General features: G+C 44.5%; 1 protein-coding gene across 1 annotated transcript in view; it reads left to right on the top strand.

Moving 5' to 3' along the window:
- The window catches only part of LOC140391630 (protein diaphanous homolog 3-like), an 837,607-nt gene that overhangs the window by 556,673 nt on the left and 265,216 nt on the right, over positions 1-15,718 (top strand). Inside the window, exon 22 of the mRNA XM_072476316.1 lies at positions 4,150-4,279. Within this exon, the coding sequence (XP_072332417.1) occupies positions 4,150-4,279 (130 nt within the window). The remainder of the gene's footprint in view (positions 1-4,149; positions 4,280-15,718) is intronic.

Here is a 15,718-nt window from a genome sequence, read left to right as displayed (position 1 = left end):
TTCCTATTCAACCTGTGGGTGACAGGGTTAGCATTGCTTCCCCACTACACCAGGGACACGGGTTTGATTGCAGCCTTGGGTGAGTGTGTGGAGATTGTACGTTCTCCCTGTGTCTGCATGGGGTTTCCTCGGGTGCTCCGGTTTCCTTCCACAGCCCAAAGGTGTGCAGCATAGTTGGATTGGTCATGATAAAAAAGCCCCTTAGTGTCCAAGGTTGTACAGGTTAGATGGGGTTATGGATATTGGGCAGGGTGTGAGACTAGTAGGGTGCTCTTTCTGAGGAGCGATACAGACTCGATGGGCCGAATGACCTCCTCCTACACTGTCGGGATTCTATGAAATTTTTTATGTGGGCACACTGCTAAATTTGCTCCAATGATGTAACCACTAATTACTCGTTAAACCACATCCAAAGTTCCTACTAATACTCATATCTGAATTCTATACCTTTTAAGAAATCATTATTTTACATTTTGTCCCTGCTCCCCGTAAATGCAAAGTGGACCACCATTTATTGGGTATGTGGGAAGAACTTTGTATTGCTATGTAGGATAAATGGAACAAGGTTGGAAATCGATTCAAGTGTTCTTAGAAATACACAATTGATAAATCTGTCACTAAAGAACAGATATCAGAACAGATATGAAATGACAAAAATGAAATGAAAATCGCTTATTGTCACGAGTAGGCTTCAATGAAGTTACTGTGAAAAGCCCCTAGTCACCACAATCCGGCGCCTGTTCGGGGAGGCTGGTTCGGGAATTGAACCGTGCTGCTGGCCTGCCTTGGTCTGCTTTAAAAGCCAGCGATTTAGCCTAGTGAGCTAAACCAGCCCCTATTGCTAATCCTATTGCTCTGTAAAACATCCCAGAAGTTTTGCTTGATTTCTTTCAACACCTTCAGTACATAAAATAAGTTGGATGATAGTATGTCAAAGAGAGCAGCCGGAGAATTTTCCTGCTTTTCTTCCAATAGTACAATGAGATTTTTACATCCACTTGAACAAGCAAAAGGCTTATCGGTTTCAACATCCCGGCTGAAAGCAAGGTGGAAATGTTATTGTGAGAGATTACTTAATTTTTTATTCCATTGATAATGTCTTAATATCAACCCCAGGAGATACAATAAAGGGGAGATTTTTCAATTCCAACCCTTGGCTCTGCTGGCTCAGCTGAGGAAGTGGAATACACCAATTCAGGCTTATGACCGCAGAGGGGGGTCATCATAATTTCTCTGTCCATTAATTTAAACAAACCCAAAAATGTAACTGGCCCTCTTCTGACTGTTCACTTTAAACCATCCATGTTGCTGTATTAGATGTGCCAAGTAACCCAGCACACCCATGGGCCAACAAAATGTTTTCCAACCCCACATGGCTGTGTTGATTGGCTCTTCAAATAATTTATGACCATTTTTGTGTGATGCTTTAACCCTACCAGAGACTACGTTAAGGCTAACCCAAACTTGTTAAAAGATTAACGGATTTACCTGATAAAGATCTTTAAAATTCTGAATAAAGCCATTGTTGAATGACTTGGTTCCAAATTAGGCGTTGACACAATATCAAGGAGAGACAAACTTAATATCATCGCAAAGTATCAAAGGGGAAATTAAAAGAAAATCTTTTCACATAAGGTGGATAGAATTTTACAAACCACTAGCTGTTGTTTCGGCAGAGTCAAAATCTATTTTACAATGGATTTACATAATTAATTCACTCTTGCAGAGAGCTAGCAGAGACATGACAAACCAATTAACCTCCTTCTGTGCTGTAACTATTCTATGATTCTGATTGCAGGGCATAGAAAGTAAAGATAATAGTGGGATTAGAGTAACAGCCGACACAGAGGAAATAACCATTACATGGGCCAAAGGACCAGTTTCTATGCTAGAGTGTTTGCTAAAACATTTAGTTAAAGATGGGAAACTTGATCACAACACTTTGAATGAACCTGAGGCTGGGTCCCAGAAGTCAAAGGGTAGTTTTCTAACACATTATGCCAACCAGTCACCTCCAACCCCTCCCTGCACCACCCAGAACTCTAGGATTATATGCTTGCTCTAGACCGGTTTCAAACTTGTTCCAGGCCTCTGAAGACCAACTCTTAAGAAAAATACTGGCTATACAGAAGAAACAATGCACCCTCTATTTATATTTAAACCTCAGGTAGTGATAGGTTTCTGCTCAGTAGCCTCCTTTCTCTCCCCACTGAAGCAACAAAATGCAACTCAGCTCAACCTCGTTTTAAATTCAACCAAAAAAAGAAATATGTAACTTTTTTAAATATATATGTATATTGTGCCTTTATATTATAAGATTTGTAGTTTTTTGGTCTTGTTTTGTGAACAGCTATACATCCATGATCATAAGTCAATTTCTTGACTGTGTACAGGTTTGTAATTCAAGTTTGGTAACTTAGAAGTGAAACAGTAAATTTCATAACAATTCCTAAATATATGACTAAATCGTGGTACTGTGAAATCTGCAGCTGAATGGAGCAAATAAGAGAAAAGATTAAATCGCAACATTTTGATGCCTCATTTTTTGTAATTCAAGGGTTGTCATTGAATCATGTATGTTTTAGCAAAATTAGATTTTGTGTTAAGATAACTCGGGGCATATATATATATAAAGCCTTCACACTGTTGATGTTTTTATTTATCACAATAATACAATTTGTGGTCCCTTCCTCTCAGGGCATCGTCTCATGCAAATAAATCCTGCTATTTTGACTTATGTATTTGTAAATACCTACCTGCATATCCATGTTGACATAACTGGAAGATGAACATTGCATAATTATTGGATTTGTTTTTATTTGAAAGATGAGCTTTTGTTTTTCATATCAACTGTTATGTGCTTATCGAGCTTCCTTCAGTTGTGAAGAGACTTCAGTAGGTTAAGTGAGAGCCATGATTCAGTGTTAGCACTATTGCCTCTTAGTCAAAAGATTGCAAGTTTAAATTCTGCTCCAGAGACTTGAGCATAAAATCTTGGCTGGCCCTCCAGGACACTAAGCCAAGGGCCTACTGTCCTTATTGGTCGATGTAAAAGGTCCCATGCACTATTTAAAGAAGAGAAGGGGAGTTATTACCTAGCCAATATATATATTTATCTCACTCAACACATAAAACATATTATTTGGTAATCTTCTTATTCCTGTGGGACCTTGGTGTAAACAAAATGGCTACTGCCATTACACCTGTGATTACACTTCAAAAGTACATCATTCGCTGAGAAGCTCCCTGGGACATGCTGTATAATGTGCTCTGTAAATAAACGTCTTCCTTTGATTTGACATAGATGAAGAAGCGTGTAAAGCTTCAGAATCTGGTAATTATGCCGTGGTAGATGAATATAGTAACTGGGATGAAATGTGTGCTTGAAAAAGTGTGTGTTCCATTTTCTTTTTTTAATATAGATTTAGATTAACCAATTTTTTTTTCCAATTATGGAGCAATTTATCATGTCCAATCCACCTATCCTGCGTATCTTTGGCTTGTGTGGGTGAGACCCACGCAGACAGGGAGAATGTGCAAACTCCATATGGACAGTGACCTGGGGCCGGGATTGGACCTGGGTCCTTGGTGCCATGAGGCAGCAATGCTAACCACTGTGCCGCCCTTGCATTTTCTTTTTACAGCCAGTCTTCTGTTTTGGATACTGGTATCATAAATTTAGATTAACTGCCAAATTAATGCACGTTTCTCAAAAATAATTTTTGCATAATGTCAGCTCTGATATTCATGGGAAATACGATCAAACAACGAGAATATAATTTGTGTTCATATTGGTTGAACTATTGTTTGTTGTCGTAGAAATGTGTATTGTAAATCAAGAAAAGCAGCAGAAAATGTAACCTTTAGCACATTTTAGTAATTGCTCAGCCCGTGAAATTCAAAATGTATGATAGTAGTTCTGATCGCCAAATGAAAAATGTAACACCGGTAGGAAAACTGAAAGCTGCAAATCAAAATCAAAACCTAAAAATTAAGCTGAAGTTCTGTATGTGTTCCTTCTTATTGCTTTCTTGGATATAAAGAAAATAAAAACAAAAGTGTTAACTTGTTGAAAATGATTTATGAAAGAAAATGGAATGTCACTTGATTGAAGCGTTCTTAAATGAATGTTTTTTTTATGTTCCTTAGCTGAATGATACCAAATCAGCAGATCAAAAAGTCACATTTCTGCATTTTCTGACACAAGTTTGTGAGGAGAAGTATCCAGATATATTAAAGTTTACAGATGATCTGCAACATGTGGACAAAGCTAGCAAAGGTACATGTCTATTTTTTACATTCCCAAAATTTTTTTAAAATGTCATCAACTAGATTATGAAATATCTGCTTCAAATGGAATAATGAATGTATATTGTGGCTGCAAAACTATGTGCAGTAAACGTATGCTTAAGTATCGAAGTACAACAACTGCAGCAACATGTAATAAAAACAGGAAATGTTTAAAGTCTATGGAGAGAGAAATAGAATTAATGTTTCAACTCAATGACCTTTTACCAGAACTGGGAAAAGTTAGGATGTAATAGGTTTTAAACAAGCAAAAGTGGGCAGGGTGGGGAAAAAAGATGAAACAGAAGGTCTGTGATGGGGGTCTGGGGGTTGATGTGTTGGGTACTCTGGATCTGTGGAGACTGCATTTACCTTAGACAGGCTACCAACACTTGTAATAGTACAACTCTATTTTATTTAACTAAGAACTGTTAAACATACTTGCACTGTGGGTCGACACAATGTTAGATTGACTGAAGACCTATGCCTAACCTGACCAGCCTATACTGCTAGCACATGGTGGATGTTTATGCTACTGGCTGCGGGCTCTGTCTGTCTCCGAGGCTGCATCCCGAATGAGCGGGAAAACTAGTGCCCTCTGTCTTTATAGTGACCGTGCCCTAACTGATGATTGGCTGCTGTGTTGTGTGTGTTGATTGGTCTTGCAGTGTGTCAGTCAGTGTGTGTCTTTGCACCATCATATACTGATGTGTATATTATGACAGGGGTAATGGCAGGAGAAATTTATGTTGCACCTTTAACATCATAAAATGTTCCAAAGTGCTTCAAAAAACATAGGCAAACAAAATTCGACACTCAGCCACATTAAGAGGTATTAATTCACGTGACCAAAAGTTTGAACAGAGAGGTAAGTTTTAAGGAGAACTGAAAGGAGGAAAGAGATGTAGGCGTGCAGGGAGTTTAAGGGAATACATTCCAAAGTTTAGAACAAAGTCAACTACAGGCACAGCCAACAACAGAGCAACAATTAAATTCGGAGATAGAGTCATAGAGTTTTTCCAGCAGGGAAAGTGGCTCTTTTGCCCATTGTGTCCATGCCGGCCATCAAGCACCTATATACTCTAATTACATTTTCCAACATTTTGTCCGTACCCTTGTATTCTATGGCATTCCAAATGCTCATCTAAATACTACTTAAATGTTGTGAGGTTTCCCGTCTCTACCACCCTCTCAGGCTGTGAGTTCCAGATTCCAACTCCACCCTCTTTATGAAAAGGTTTTTCCTTCAGAGGTCAGAATTAGAAGAACACAACTATCTGAGGATTATGGAGTGAGAGCAGGTTACGGAGAAATTTAAAAGTAGTGACAAGAATTTTTAAATTTAGGCGCTGCTTAACTAAAAGCCAAATGTAAATCCACAAAGACAGGTCCATTGGGTGAATGGGTCTTGGTGCATAGTACATGATGAGTAGAGGTTTGGATGAATTTTAAACTTCTGGATGATGGAATGTGGGAGACTGGCCATGATTGTATTACAATAGTCAAATCTAGAGGTAACAAAGGGGATTGATGAGGGTTTGAGTAGCAAATCAACTGTGGCAGAGGCAGTGTTGGGCAATGTTACAGAATTGAAACAGGCAATCTTAAGGGTGGTGTGGATATATGATCATAAACTCACCTCGCTCAACACCGAGATTGCAAATAGTCTGGTTCAACCACAGATAGATGCTCGGGAGAAGGATGGAGTTGGGGGCCAGGGAATGGAGTTTGTAGTTGTAATCTCTGTAGCTGCATGCACACAAGGAGTTCATGGGTAGATAGCAGCACCACATGATCACCAGAGGGCTGGACCAACAGGGGTATAAAGGGCAGCCACACGGGGTCCCTGTCTCCCTCTTGGGTGTGCTGTGAACAGGGAAACATCAGAATCACATAGATAGTTAGTGGAGTTACATTTAGTTACAATTGTTAAATCTTGTTATCCAATTCCTAGTTCTCATGTTAAGGTAAAGAACTCACGCATTAATAGTTATAGTTACTCAGTCAACCATTGTTGTTACTGGACGAGTTCGAGTCTTCAACAAGATTCAGAGGACCTCACCATCAGCCAAGGATTGAGTAACACGTGTTATCGACCACGCAGGTAACACTACATGGTACCACGGAGTGTGTTGGCCTTAACAACGAAAATAGAAACTAGCTAGCTTAGGTTCGACAGACAAGAGAAAAAGAAAAAGAAAAAACTCGGATAAGATATTCGGCCAAGGAAGGCATCGCTACACTCGGATCTCTTGGGCACAAACCGGGAAGATGGAATCACTTCCAGAACACCTCAGAACGTCTGGTAATCTCCAGTATAATTGGAAGGTTTTCCTGCAACAATTTAATTTGTTTCTGGAAATTAAGGACATTACCGCTGCGCCAGATAAAAATAAAATTGCATACCTCTTAGCTGCGGCAGGGAAACCAGCATGGAGATATATAACTCATTTACCTATGCCGAAGGGGAGGACAAGAATAAGTGGGACACAATTATAAAAACATTCGATACCCACTGCAAATCGGAGGTGAATGAAACATTTGAACGCTTCAAGTTCACCAGGCGTATACAAAGACCAGGAGAATCATTCAGCAGCTTTCTCACTGACTTAAAGCTGTTTTATCTGTTCCCAGTTGACTTAATTCATTATGTTTGTTTAGTTTTTGTTACACCATACAGAAAACCTGTAGCACGTTAAAAAGGGGGAGATGTGGTGATCTCTAGGTGCATGCACACAAGGGGTTAATGGGTAGATAGCAGCACCACATGATCACCAGAGGGCTGGACCAAAAGGGGTATAAAGGGCAGCTACACGGGGTCTCTGTCTCTCTGTATCCTACTGAATACTATATCCGATTGAAAACTGGAAGTAAATTTCAATGTTTTGTAGAGAAATTGTGCAACTGTGTTTCGTTTTCAGCTGGTGCATTTAAAACAAATGACTTCAACAGGAACTCATAGAATCGTACATCATTGAAGGAGGCTGTTTGGCCCATTGTGCCTTTGCTGATTTTCTGGGTTGTTGTGGTGGGTGATTTTAACTTCCCCTATATTGACTGGGACTCACTTAGTGCTAGTGGCTTGGATAGGGAAGAGTTTGTAAGGTGCACCCAGGAAGGCTTCTTGATGCAATATGCAGATACTCTGACTAGGGAAGGGGCAGTACTGGACCTGGTATTGGGGAATGAGCCTGGATGGTAGTTGAACTGTCAGTAAGGGAACCTTTTGGGAGTCGTGACCACAATTCCGTAAGTTTGAAGGTACTTTTGAATAGGGATGAGGGTAACCCTCGGGTTAAGGTGCTAAACTGGGGAAAGGCAAATTATGATAACATTAGACAGGAATTGAAGAATTTGGATTGGGTGCAGCTGTTGGAGGGTAAATCAACGTTGGATATGTGGTAGTATTTCAAGCGACTGTTGATTAGGATTCAGGAAAATCTCGTTCCTGAGAGAACAGAGGGTAAGTATGGGAAGTGTAGGGAGCCTTGGAATACAAGGGATATTGTGAACCTTGTCAAAAAGAAAAAGGAGGCTTTTGCACGGTCTAGAAGGATGGGGGCAGTCAAAATCTTTGAGGAGTATAAAAAATGTGGGAAGGTACTTAAGCGGGCTAGGAGGGGCCATGAAAAGTCCTTGGCAAGTATGATTCCCAAAGCTTTTAATTCATATGTAAAAAGCAAGAGGGTGGCCAGAGAAAAGATTGGACCACTTCGAGAGAGTGGGGGGAATCTGTGTTGAGCCAGAGGAAATGGGTGAGGTACTAAATGAGTACTTTGCATCAGAGTTCACCAAAGAAAAGGACTGTGTGGAAGATGATTCTTGGGTAGGGTAGTCTGGGTCATATTGACATCAAAAAGGAGGACGTATTGGGTGTATTAAAAGACATTAAGGTAGATAAGTCTCCTGGGCTGGATGGGATTTACCCCAGAATACTGAGGGAAGCAAGGGAGGAAATTGCTGGGGCCTTGACTGACATCTTTGTATCCTCATTGGTGTCAATGAGATTCCAGAGGACTGGAGAGTAGCTAATATGTTACCGCTGTTTAAGAAAGGTTGCAGGGATAATCCAGGAAATATAGGTCAGTGAGCCTCACGCCAGTAGTTGGTAAATTATTGGAAAGAATTCTCAGGGACAGGATTTATAGCCATTTGGAAACAAATGGACTCATTAGCGATAGACAGCATGATTTGTGAAGGGGAGGTCGTGCCTCTCTAACTTGATTGAATTTTTTGAGGAGGCGACAAAGATGATTGATACAGGGAGGGCGGTAGGTGTTGTTTACATGGACTTCAGTAAAGCCTTTGACAAGATGCCTCCTGGCAGACTGGTACAAAAGGTGAAGTCACGCGGAATCAGAGGTGAGGTATTCTGTGACAGTACTGGCTCAGTCACAGAAGGCAGAGATTAGCAGTAGAAGGGTGTTTTTCTGGATGGAAGGTTGTGACCAGTGGTGTCCCACAGGAATCTGTGCTTGGGCCTCTGTTTCATAGATTATCATAGAATTTACAGTGCCGAAGGAGGCCATTCGGCCCATCGAGTCTGCACTGGCTCTTAGAAAGAGCACCCTACCCAAGGTCAACACCTCCACCCTATCCCCATAATCCAGTAACCCCACCCAACACTAAGGGCAATTTTGGACACTAAGGGCAATTTATCATGGCCAATCCACCTAACCTGCATATCTTTGGACTGTTGGAGGAAACCGGAGCACCCGGAGGAAACCCACGCACACACGGGGAGGATGTGCAGACTCCGCACAAACAGTGACCCAAGCCGGAATCGAACCTGGGACCCTGGAGCTGTGAAGCAATTGTGCTATCCACAATGCTACCGTGCTGCCCCTGTTGTTTGTAGTATACATAAATGATTTGGAGGAAATTGTATCTGGTCTGATTAGTAAGTTTGCGGATGACACCAAGGTTAGTGCAGTGGCAAATAGTGTTGAGGATTGTCAGAGGATGCAACCATAGATAGGTTGGAGACTTGGGCAGAGAAATAGCAAATGGAGTTTAATCCAAACAAATGTGAGGTAATGCATTTTGGTAGGTCTAACATAGAGGGGAATTATACAGGAAATGGCAAAGCTCTTGGAAATATAGAAAGTCAGAGAGATCTGGGCGTGCAGGCCCACAGATCTTTGAAAGTGACAACACAAGTGGACAAGGTAGTCAAGAAAGCATACAGAATGCTTGCCTTCATTGGATGGGACATCGAGTATAAAAACTGGCAAGTCATGTTATAGTTGTATAGAACCTTGATAAAGCCGCACTTGGAATATTGCGCACAATTCTGGTCGCCGCACTACCGGAAGGATATGGAAGCTTTGCAGAAGGTGCAGAGGAAGTTTATCAGGATGTTGCCTGGTCTGGAGGGTGTTAGCTATGCGGACAGGCTGAATAGACTCGGACTATTTTCACGATGGAGATTGAGGGGCGACATGATAGAGGTCTACAAGGTTATGTGAGGCATGGATAGAGTGGATGGGCAGGCACTCTTTCCCAGGTTGGAGTGGCCAGTCACCTGGGGCATAGGTTTAAGGTCCGTGGGGCAAAGTTTAGAGGAGATGTGCGAGGCAGGTTTTTTTACAAAGAGGGTGGTGAGTGCCTGGAACACGCTGCCAGGGGAGGTTGTGGAAGCAGATACATTAACGGCGTTCAAAAGGCATCTTGACAAATACATGGATAGGATGGGTAGAGAGGGATAGGACACTAGGAAGCGCTGAGAGTTTTGGCCAAGGGTGGTATCATGACCGGCACAGGCTTGGAGGGTTGAAGGGCCTGTTCCTGTGCTGTATTGGTCTTTGTTTCTATGTTCCACTAGACCCTCTTCACATCTTTCCTCATCTAATTATATCAGCATAACCAAAGGCCCTGATAAATTCCCAACAATAGTACTGATGACTTGTGGTCCAGAACTAGCTGCACGCTTAGCCAAGCTGTTTCAGTCTAGCTACAACATTGGCATCTACCTGATGATGTGTTATATGAGTTGGTTTAACACTGGCTGCAACTGGATGCAGTAAGACGAGAAACAGGTTTCCGACACAGGAGATGGTTCAACACTGTTTTATCGAACCTGCAGGTTGCTGTACATAATCTGCTCTGGGTTGACACTCTATTAATCTAAACTGATAACCTCTGTCTGGCTTGACCAGACTGGCTCTCTGTCACATGGAGACGGTGCTCACTGCACTGTGCACCCTGACTATCTCTGGAGCTGAATCCAGTGAGAAGAGGCAGAGTCTTGATGCCTCGTGTGTTTTATAGTGGTGGTGTCCTCTGCAGTGTCCTGTCTGGTGATTGGTTGTTCTGTGTCCTGTGTGTTTATTGGTTATTCTGTGTGTCAGTCACTGCCTGTCTGTATCTCGTTATATACATGAGTGGATATTATGACATCTCCCCTTTTTGAAATAATTTTTTTTGAATGTGGCTGTATATACATGTATGACTATGTACAAATGGTGGGTGAATGAACATATCTACATGGGAAGGTGTCTAGCGTGCAGATACAGAGCAAACTGAACAAAATTTAAAGGATTCAAGTCTATAGATTCAGTCTTTGGGGTGGGGAACAAATTCTTGTCGACCTCCTCAGAGGTGGAGGGGGGGACGCCAGCACCTGGACAGGCGGGCTTGCTGCCATGTCGGTGGCCACGTGGTGCGAGATTTCCGGAGGAGGCATGATGACGTGCAGAGAAGTGCGGTCAGGTGATAGGCAGGCTACTTTGTGCAGCGCCCTCCTGTTGCGCCGTAGAATGGAGCCATTTGAACAACGAAAGACCTGGGGGCAGCCTGCCTTACACAACAGCTGGGGCTGACCAGCCTCCCTCAGGCAACTGGATGCGAACAACATCTTCTGGAGCCAGCGCAGGCATATCCGTGGCATGAGCATCATACATGATCTTCTGCTGGTTCCTGGATCGCTGCACTTTCTGCAGCACCGTGAGGTCGTCAAGGTCTTGAACATGATGGCTGGAACAGTCGTCCGCAGGTTGCTGTTTATGAGTAGCTGAGCCAGAGACAAACCAGTCGACAGAGGGGTTGTCGTGTATGCCAACAGCGCCAGGTGAAAGTCAGATGCTGAGTCCGCAGCCTTGCAAAGCAGCTGCTTGACAATGTGGACCCCATTCTCGGCCTACCCGTTTGATTGCGGGTAATGGGGACTGGATGTGACATGCCTGAAGTGGACCACTCTTGGCTGTAGAAACATGGACCGTTGTCACTCATTACTGTGAGTGGTATACCGTGCCTGGCAAACGTCTCCTTGCAGGCCTTGATGACTGACTTTGACGTGATGTCCGACAGTTTCACCACTTCAGGGTAGCTGGAGAAGTAGTCGATTAAAAGCACGTAATCACGCCCATTTGCATGAAAGAGGTCTATCCTCACCTTAGACCACAGAGAGGTCACGATCTCATGCTGTTGCAGTGTTTCCTTGGGCTGGGATGGTTGGAATTTCCGGCATGTGGTGCAGTTGAGGACCATGTTGGCAATGTCCTGGCTAATGCCAGGCCAGTAAACTGCCTGCCGAGCTCTGCGTCGACATTTCTCGACCCCAAGGTGACCCTCATGGATCTGTTTGAGCATCATGGTTTGCATTCTTTGGGGAATGATGATTCTATCCAGTTTAAGAAGGATCCCCTCCACAACCGTTAATTCATCCTTAACGTTGAAGAACTGGGGGCATTGCCCCTTTTGCCAGCCATGGGCGAGGTGTTGCATCACATGCTGCAGTAGAGGATCTTTGGCAGTTTCTTCGCGTATTTGAACAACTCGTTCATCAGTGGCTGGGAGGTTGCTGGCACACAACTGCATCTGTGCCTCAATGTGGTGAATGAAGTCGACCTGTTCACACGTCGTGGTGAAAGATCGGGATAGGGCATCCGCGATTACCAGCTCCCTACCCGGTGTGTAGACGAGTTCGAAGTCATAGCGGCGGAGACAAAGAAGAATTCGCTGAAGCCGAGGTGTCATATAATTTAAATCCTCCTGGATAATGTGGACTAAGAGCCTGTGGTCTGTTTCCACCATGAACTTTGGCAGACCGTATACGTAGTCATGAATCTTGACTATTTCTGTCAGGAGACCCAAGCACTCTTTTTCCATCTGGGCATACCGTTGTTCGGTCGGAGTCATGGCCCTGGATGCATATGCGACTGGAGCCCAGGACAAGGAGTCGTCTTTCTGGAGGAGCACCGCACCAATGCCGTCCTGGCTTGCGTCTGTGGATATTTTGGTATCCTTGGTCGGGTCAAAGAATACCAGTACTGGGGCTGTGGTGAGCTTCGCCTTCAGCTCGAATCACTCCGCTTGATGCGTGGGAAGCCACTGGAACACTGTGGACTTTTTTACGAGATGCCGGAGGGCTGTGGTGTGGGATGCCATGTTAGGAATGAATTTTCCTAGAAAATTTACCATCCCAAGGAAACGTAGGACAGCCTTTTAGTCCTCTGGGGTCTTCATGGCATTGATTGCCAGCACCTTGTCAGCATCAGGTTGCACGCCCTGCTGGAAAATGTGTTCACCTAGAAACTTGACCGCAGACCGACCAAATAAGCATTTGGCCCTGTTTAGCTGGAGGCCTTTCTCGTGGACCCTCTGAAAAACTTGTCTGAGGCGAGCTAAGCGATCCTCGGGCGTCACGGACCAGATGATCACGTAATCCACATAGACTTGCACCCCCTCGATGCCCTCCATCATTTGCTCCAATATTCAATGAAAGACTTCGGAAGCTGAAATGATACCGAAAGGCATACGGTTGTAACAATACCTGCCTAACGGAGTGTTAATTATATCTGCCAGAAGCCACGTGAGGCGTCCAGCTTGGTGAAGAATTTGACATTAGCCATTTCACAGGTTAATTCTTCCCGCTTCGGGGTCGGGTAGTGCTCTCGCATTATGTTGCGATTCAGGTCTTTGGGATCGATGCAAATTCGTAGTTCACCAGAGGGTTTCTTGACGCAGACCATGGAGCTGACCCAGTCTGTTGGTTCCGTGACCTTTGAAATGATGCCCTGGTCTTGGAGCTCTCGCAGCTGCGTTTTCAGACGATCCTTGAGAGGAGCCGGCACCCGGCGTGGTGCATGGATGACTGGGGTGGCATTCGGATTGAGTAGTATCTTATAGCGATACGGGAGCGTGCCCATCCCATCAAACACATTGTGATATTGTGTGAGGATGTCATCTATCTCAGCCTGTAGATTCGCATTGGGCGAGGCAGTCGCAGGTGTAGAGGACATGGCATGGACTCGCTGGACCAGATTTAGGAGTTTGCATGCGCGAGCAGCGATGCCTTGTCAGGCTGGATGATCTTGAATCTTAACGTCGCCTTGATTGCCTTGTGAGGGACACTTAGCTGACACGATCCACTAGCAGCTATGGCATTGGCATTGTAGTCAAGGAGCTGGCAGGCTGGTGGAAGAATTCTAGGTTGGTCTCGGATGCTGTCGAGGTCTTACTGGGATATAAGATTCGCAGACACGCCAGTGTCCAATTTGAACCGGATGTGACACTGGTTGACCGTGATGACAGCACACCATTCGTCGTCAAGATCCACACTTAGGATTGAAAGGTGTTTTGCAGGAGCGGAGGAGACCAGCTCGCGTGTGGTGATCCATTGGGGTCCGTTGGGCTTTCGGGATTGGAATCCTGCATGCCTTGTTGTACGCAGCGGACATGTCTGCGCTGCAGCTGGGATCGCTGGCTGTTGATCAGTGGAGCGGACCTGCATAAGGCCGCATAATGCCCAGGCTTTCCACAGTGTAGACATCACCTGTCTCTGGCTGGACATTGCCGCTTTAAATGGGCGGATACACAATTTTGACACGTCATGAATCTGACGTCAGCGCGTTCCGTGCGCCTTCGCGCATGCGCAGTGCGGTGGGTCGACGTTCGCACATGCGCAGTAGGGTTTTCGTCCTCCCGGTCGTGGAGCGCATGCGTAGGAACCCGGGAAAAGCGGGCGAAACGGCCACTCTCCGTGATGCTCAGGCCTTGCATTCTTGCGACGGCCCGCACCCTTTCTGCCTTGTGGGAGGCCAGTTTTGCATTTTCTGCCGCCTTGATGTGGGAGTATCGATTACTGGCAAGTTCATGGACAACGCATGTTTCGATGGCAATGGAGAGGGTCACCCTGAAAACGATCTTATCCCGGATCAGGGAATCAGCAGTCGAGTCATAATTACATGACTGCGCTAGGATGTGGAGATGGGTCAAAAAGATCTGAAAAGGTTCATCCTTACCCTGAAGCCGCTGTTGGAAGATGTACCGTTCAAAGCTCTCATTCACTTCGACTTCGCAGTGGCAGTCGAATTTCAGCAGAACTGTCTTGAACTTCGTCTTGTCTTCGCCATCGGCAAACGTGAGCGAGTTAAAGATGTGGATGGCGTGATCGCCCGCAGTCGACAGGAAAAGCGCGATCTTCCTGGCATCTGATGCTGCCTCTAGGTCGGAGGCCTCGATATACTGGAGGAACTTCTGTTTGAAGACCTTCCAGTTGGCGCCGAGGTTACCGGAGTTGCGGAGGGGGCTCAATCTTTTCAATGCCGCTGGATGGTTGCCTGCTGGTCGTTGCAGATTCACTCGAGGTAGGTTCGTTAGAATTAATAGTTTCCTGGTACCATGATGTGTTATATGAGTTGGTTTAACACTGACTGCAACTGGATGCAGTAAGACGAGAAACCGGCTTCCGACACAGGAGATGGTTCAACACTGTTTTATTGAACCTGCTGGTTGCTGTACATAATCTGCTGTGGGTTGACACTCTATTAATCTAAACTGATAACCTCTGTCTGGCTTGAACAGACTGGCTCTCTGTCACATGGAGATGGTGCTCACTGCACTGTGCACCCTGACTATCTCTGTAGCTGAATCCAGTGAGAAGAGACACAGTCTTGATGCCTCGTGTGTTTTATAGTGGTGGTGTCCCCTGCAGTGTCCTGTCTGGTGATTGGTTGTTCTGTGTCCTGTGTGTTTATTGGTGGTTCTGTGTGTCAGTCACTGCCTGTCTGTATCTCATTATATGAGTGGATATGATGACACCCGACAGTGTAGAAAATTGCCCAGGTATGTCCTGTCCACAGAAGGCAGGATAAATCCAATTCCGTCAATTACCACCCATCAGACCTTTGTTCGTCATCAGCAAAGAAAAGGAAGGTGGAGCCGACACTTACACACGCTGCACTTAGACTACAATAACCTGCTCATTGACACTCAGTTTGTGTTCCACCAGGGACATTTGGCTCCAGATCTTATTACAACCTTGGTCAAAACATGGACAAAAGAGCTGAATTCCTGAAGTGAGAGTGACTGTCCTTGAAATAGAGATGGTATGTGGCATCAAGGGGCACTGGGAAAATTGGAAATTAGCAGGGAAGTTTCTCCCATGGTTGGAATAATACCATACAAAGGAAGATGGTTATGGTTGTTG

Source organism: Scyliorhinus torazame, chromosome 15 (assembly GCF_047496885.1).
Source record: "Scyliorhinus torazame isolate Kashiwa2021f chromosome 15, sScyTor2.1, whole genome shotgun sequence".
Lineage (NCBI taxonomy): Eukaryota > Metazoa > Chordata > Chondrichthyes > Carcharhiniformes > Scyliorhinidae > Scyliorhinus > Scyliorhinus torazame.
This window is presented reverse-complemented; position numbering and strand designations above follow the sequence as displayed.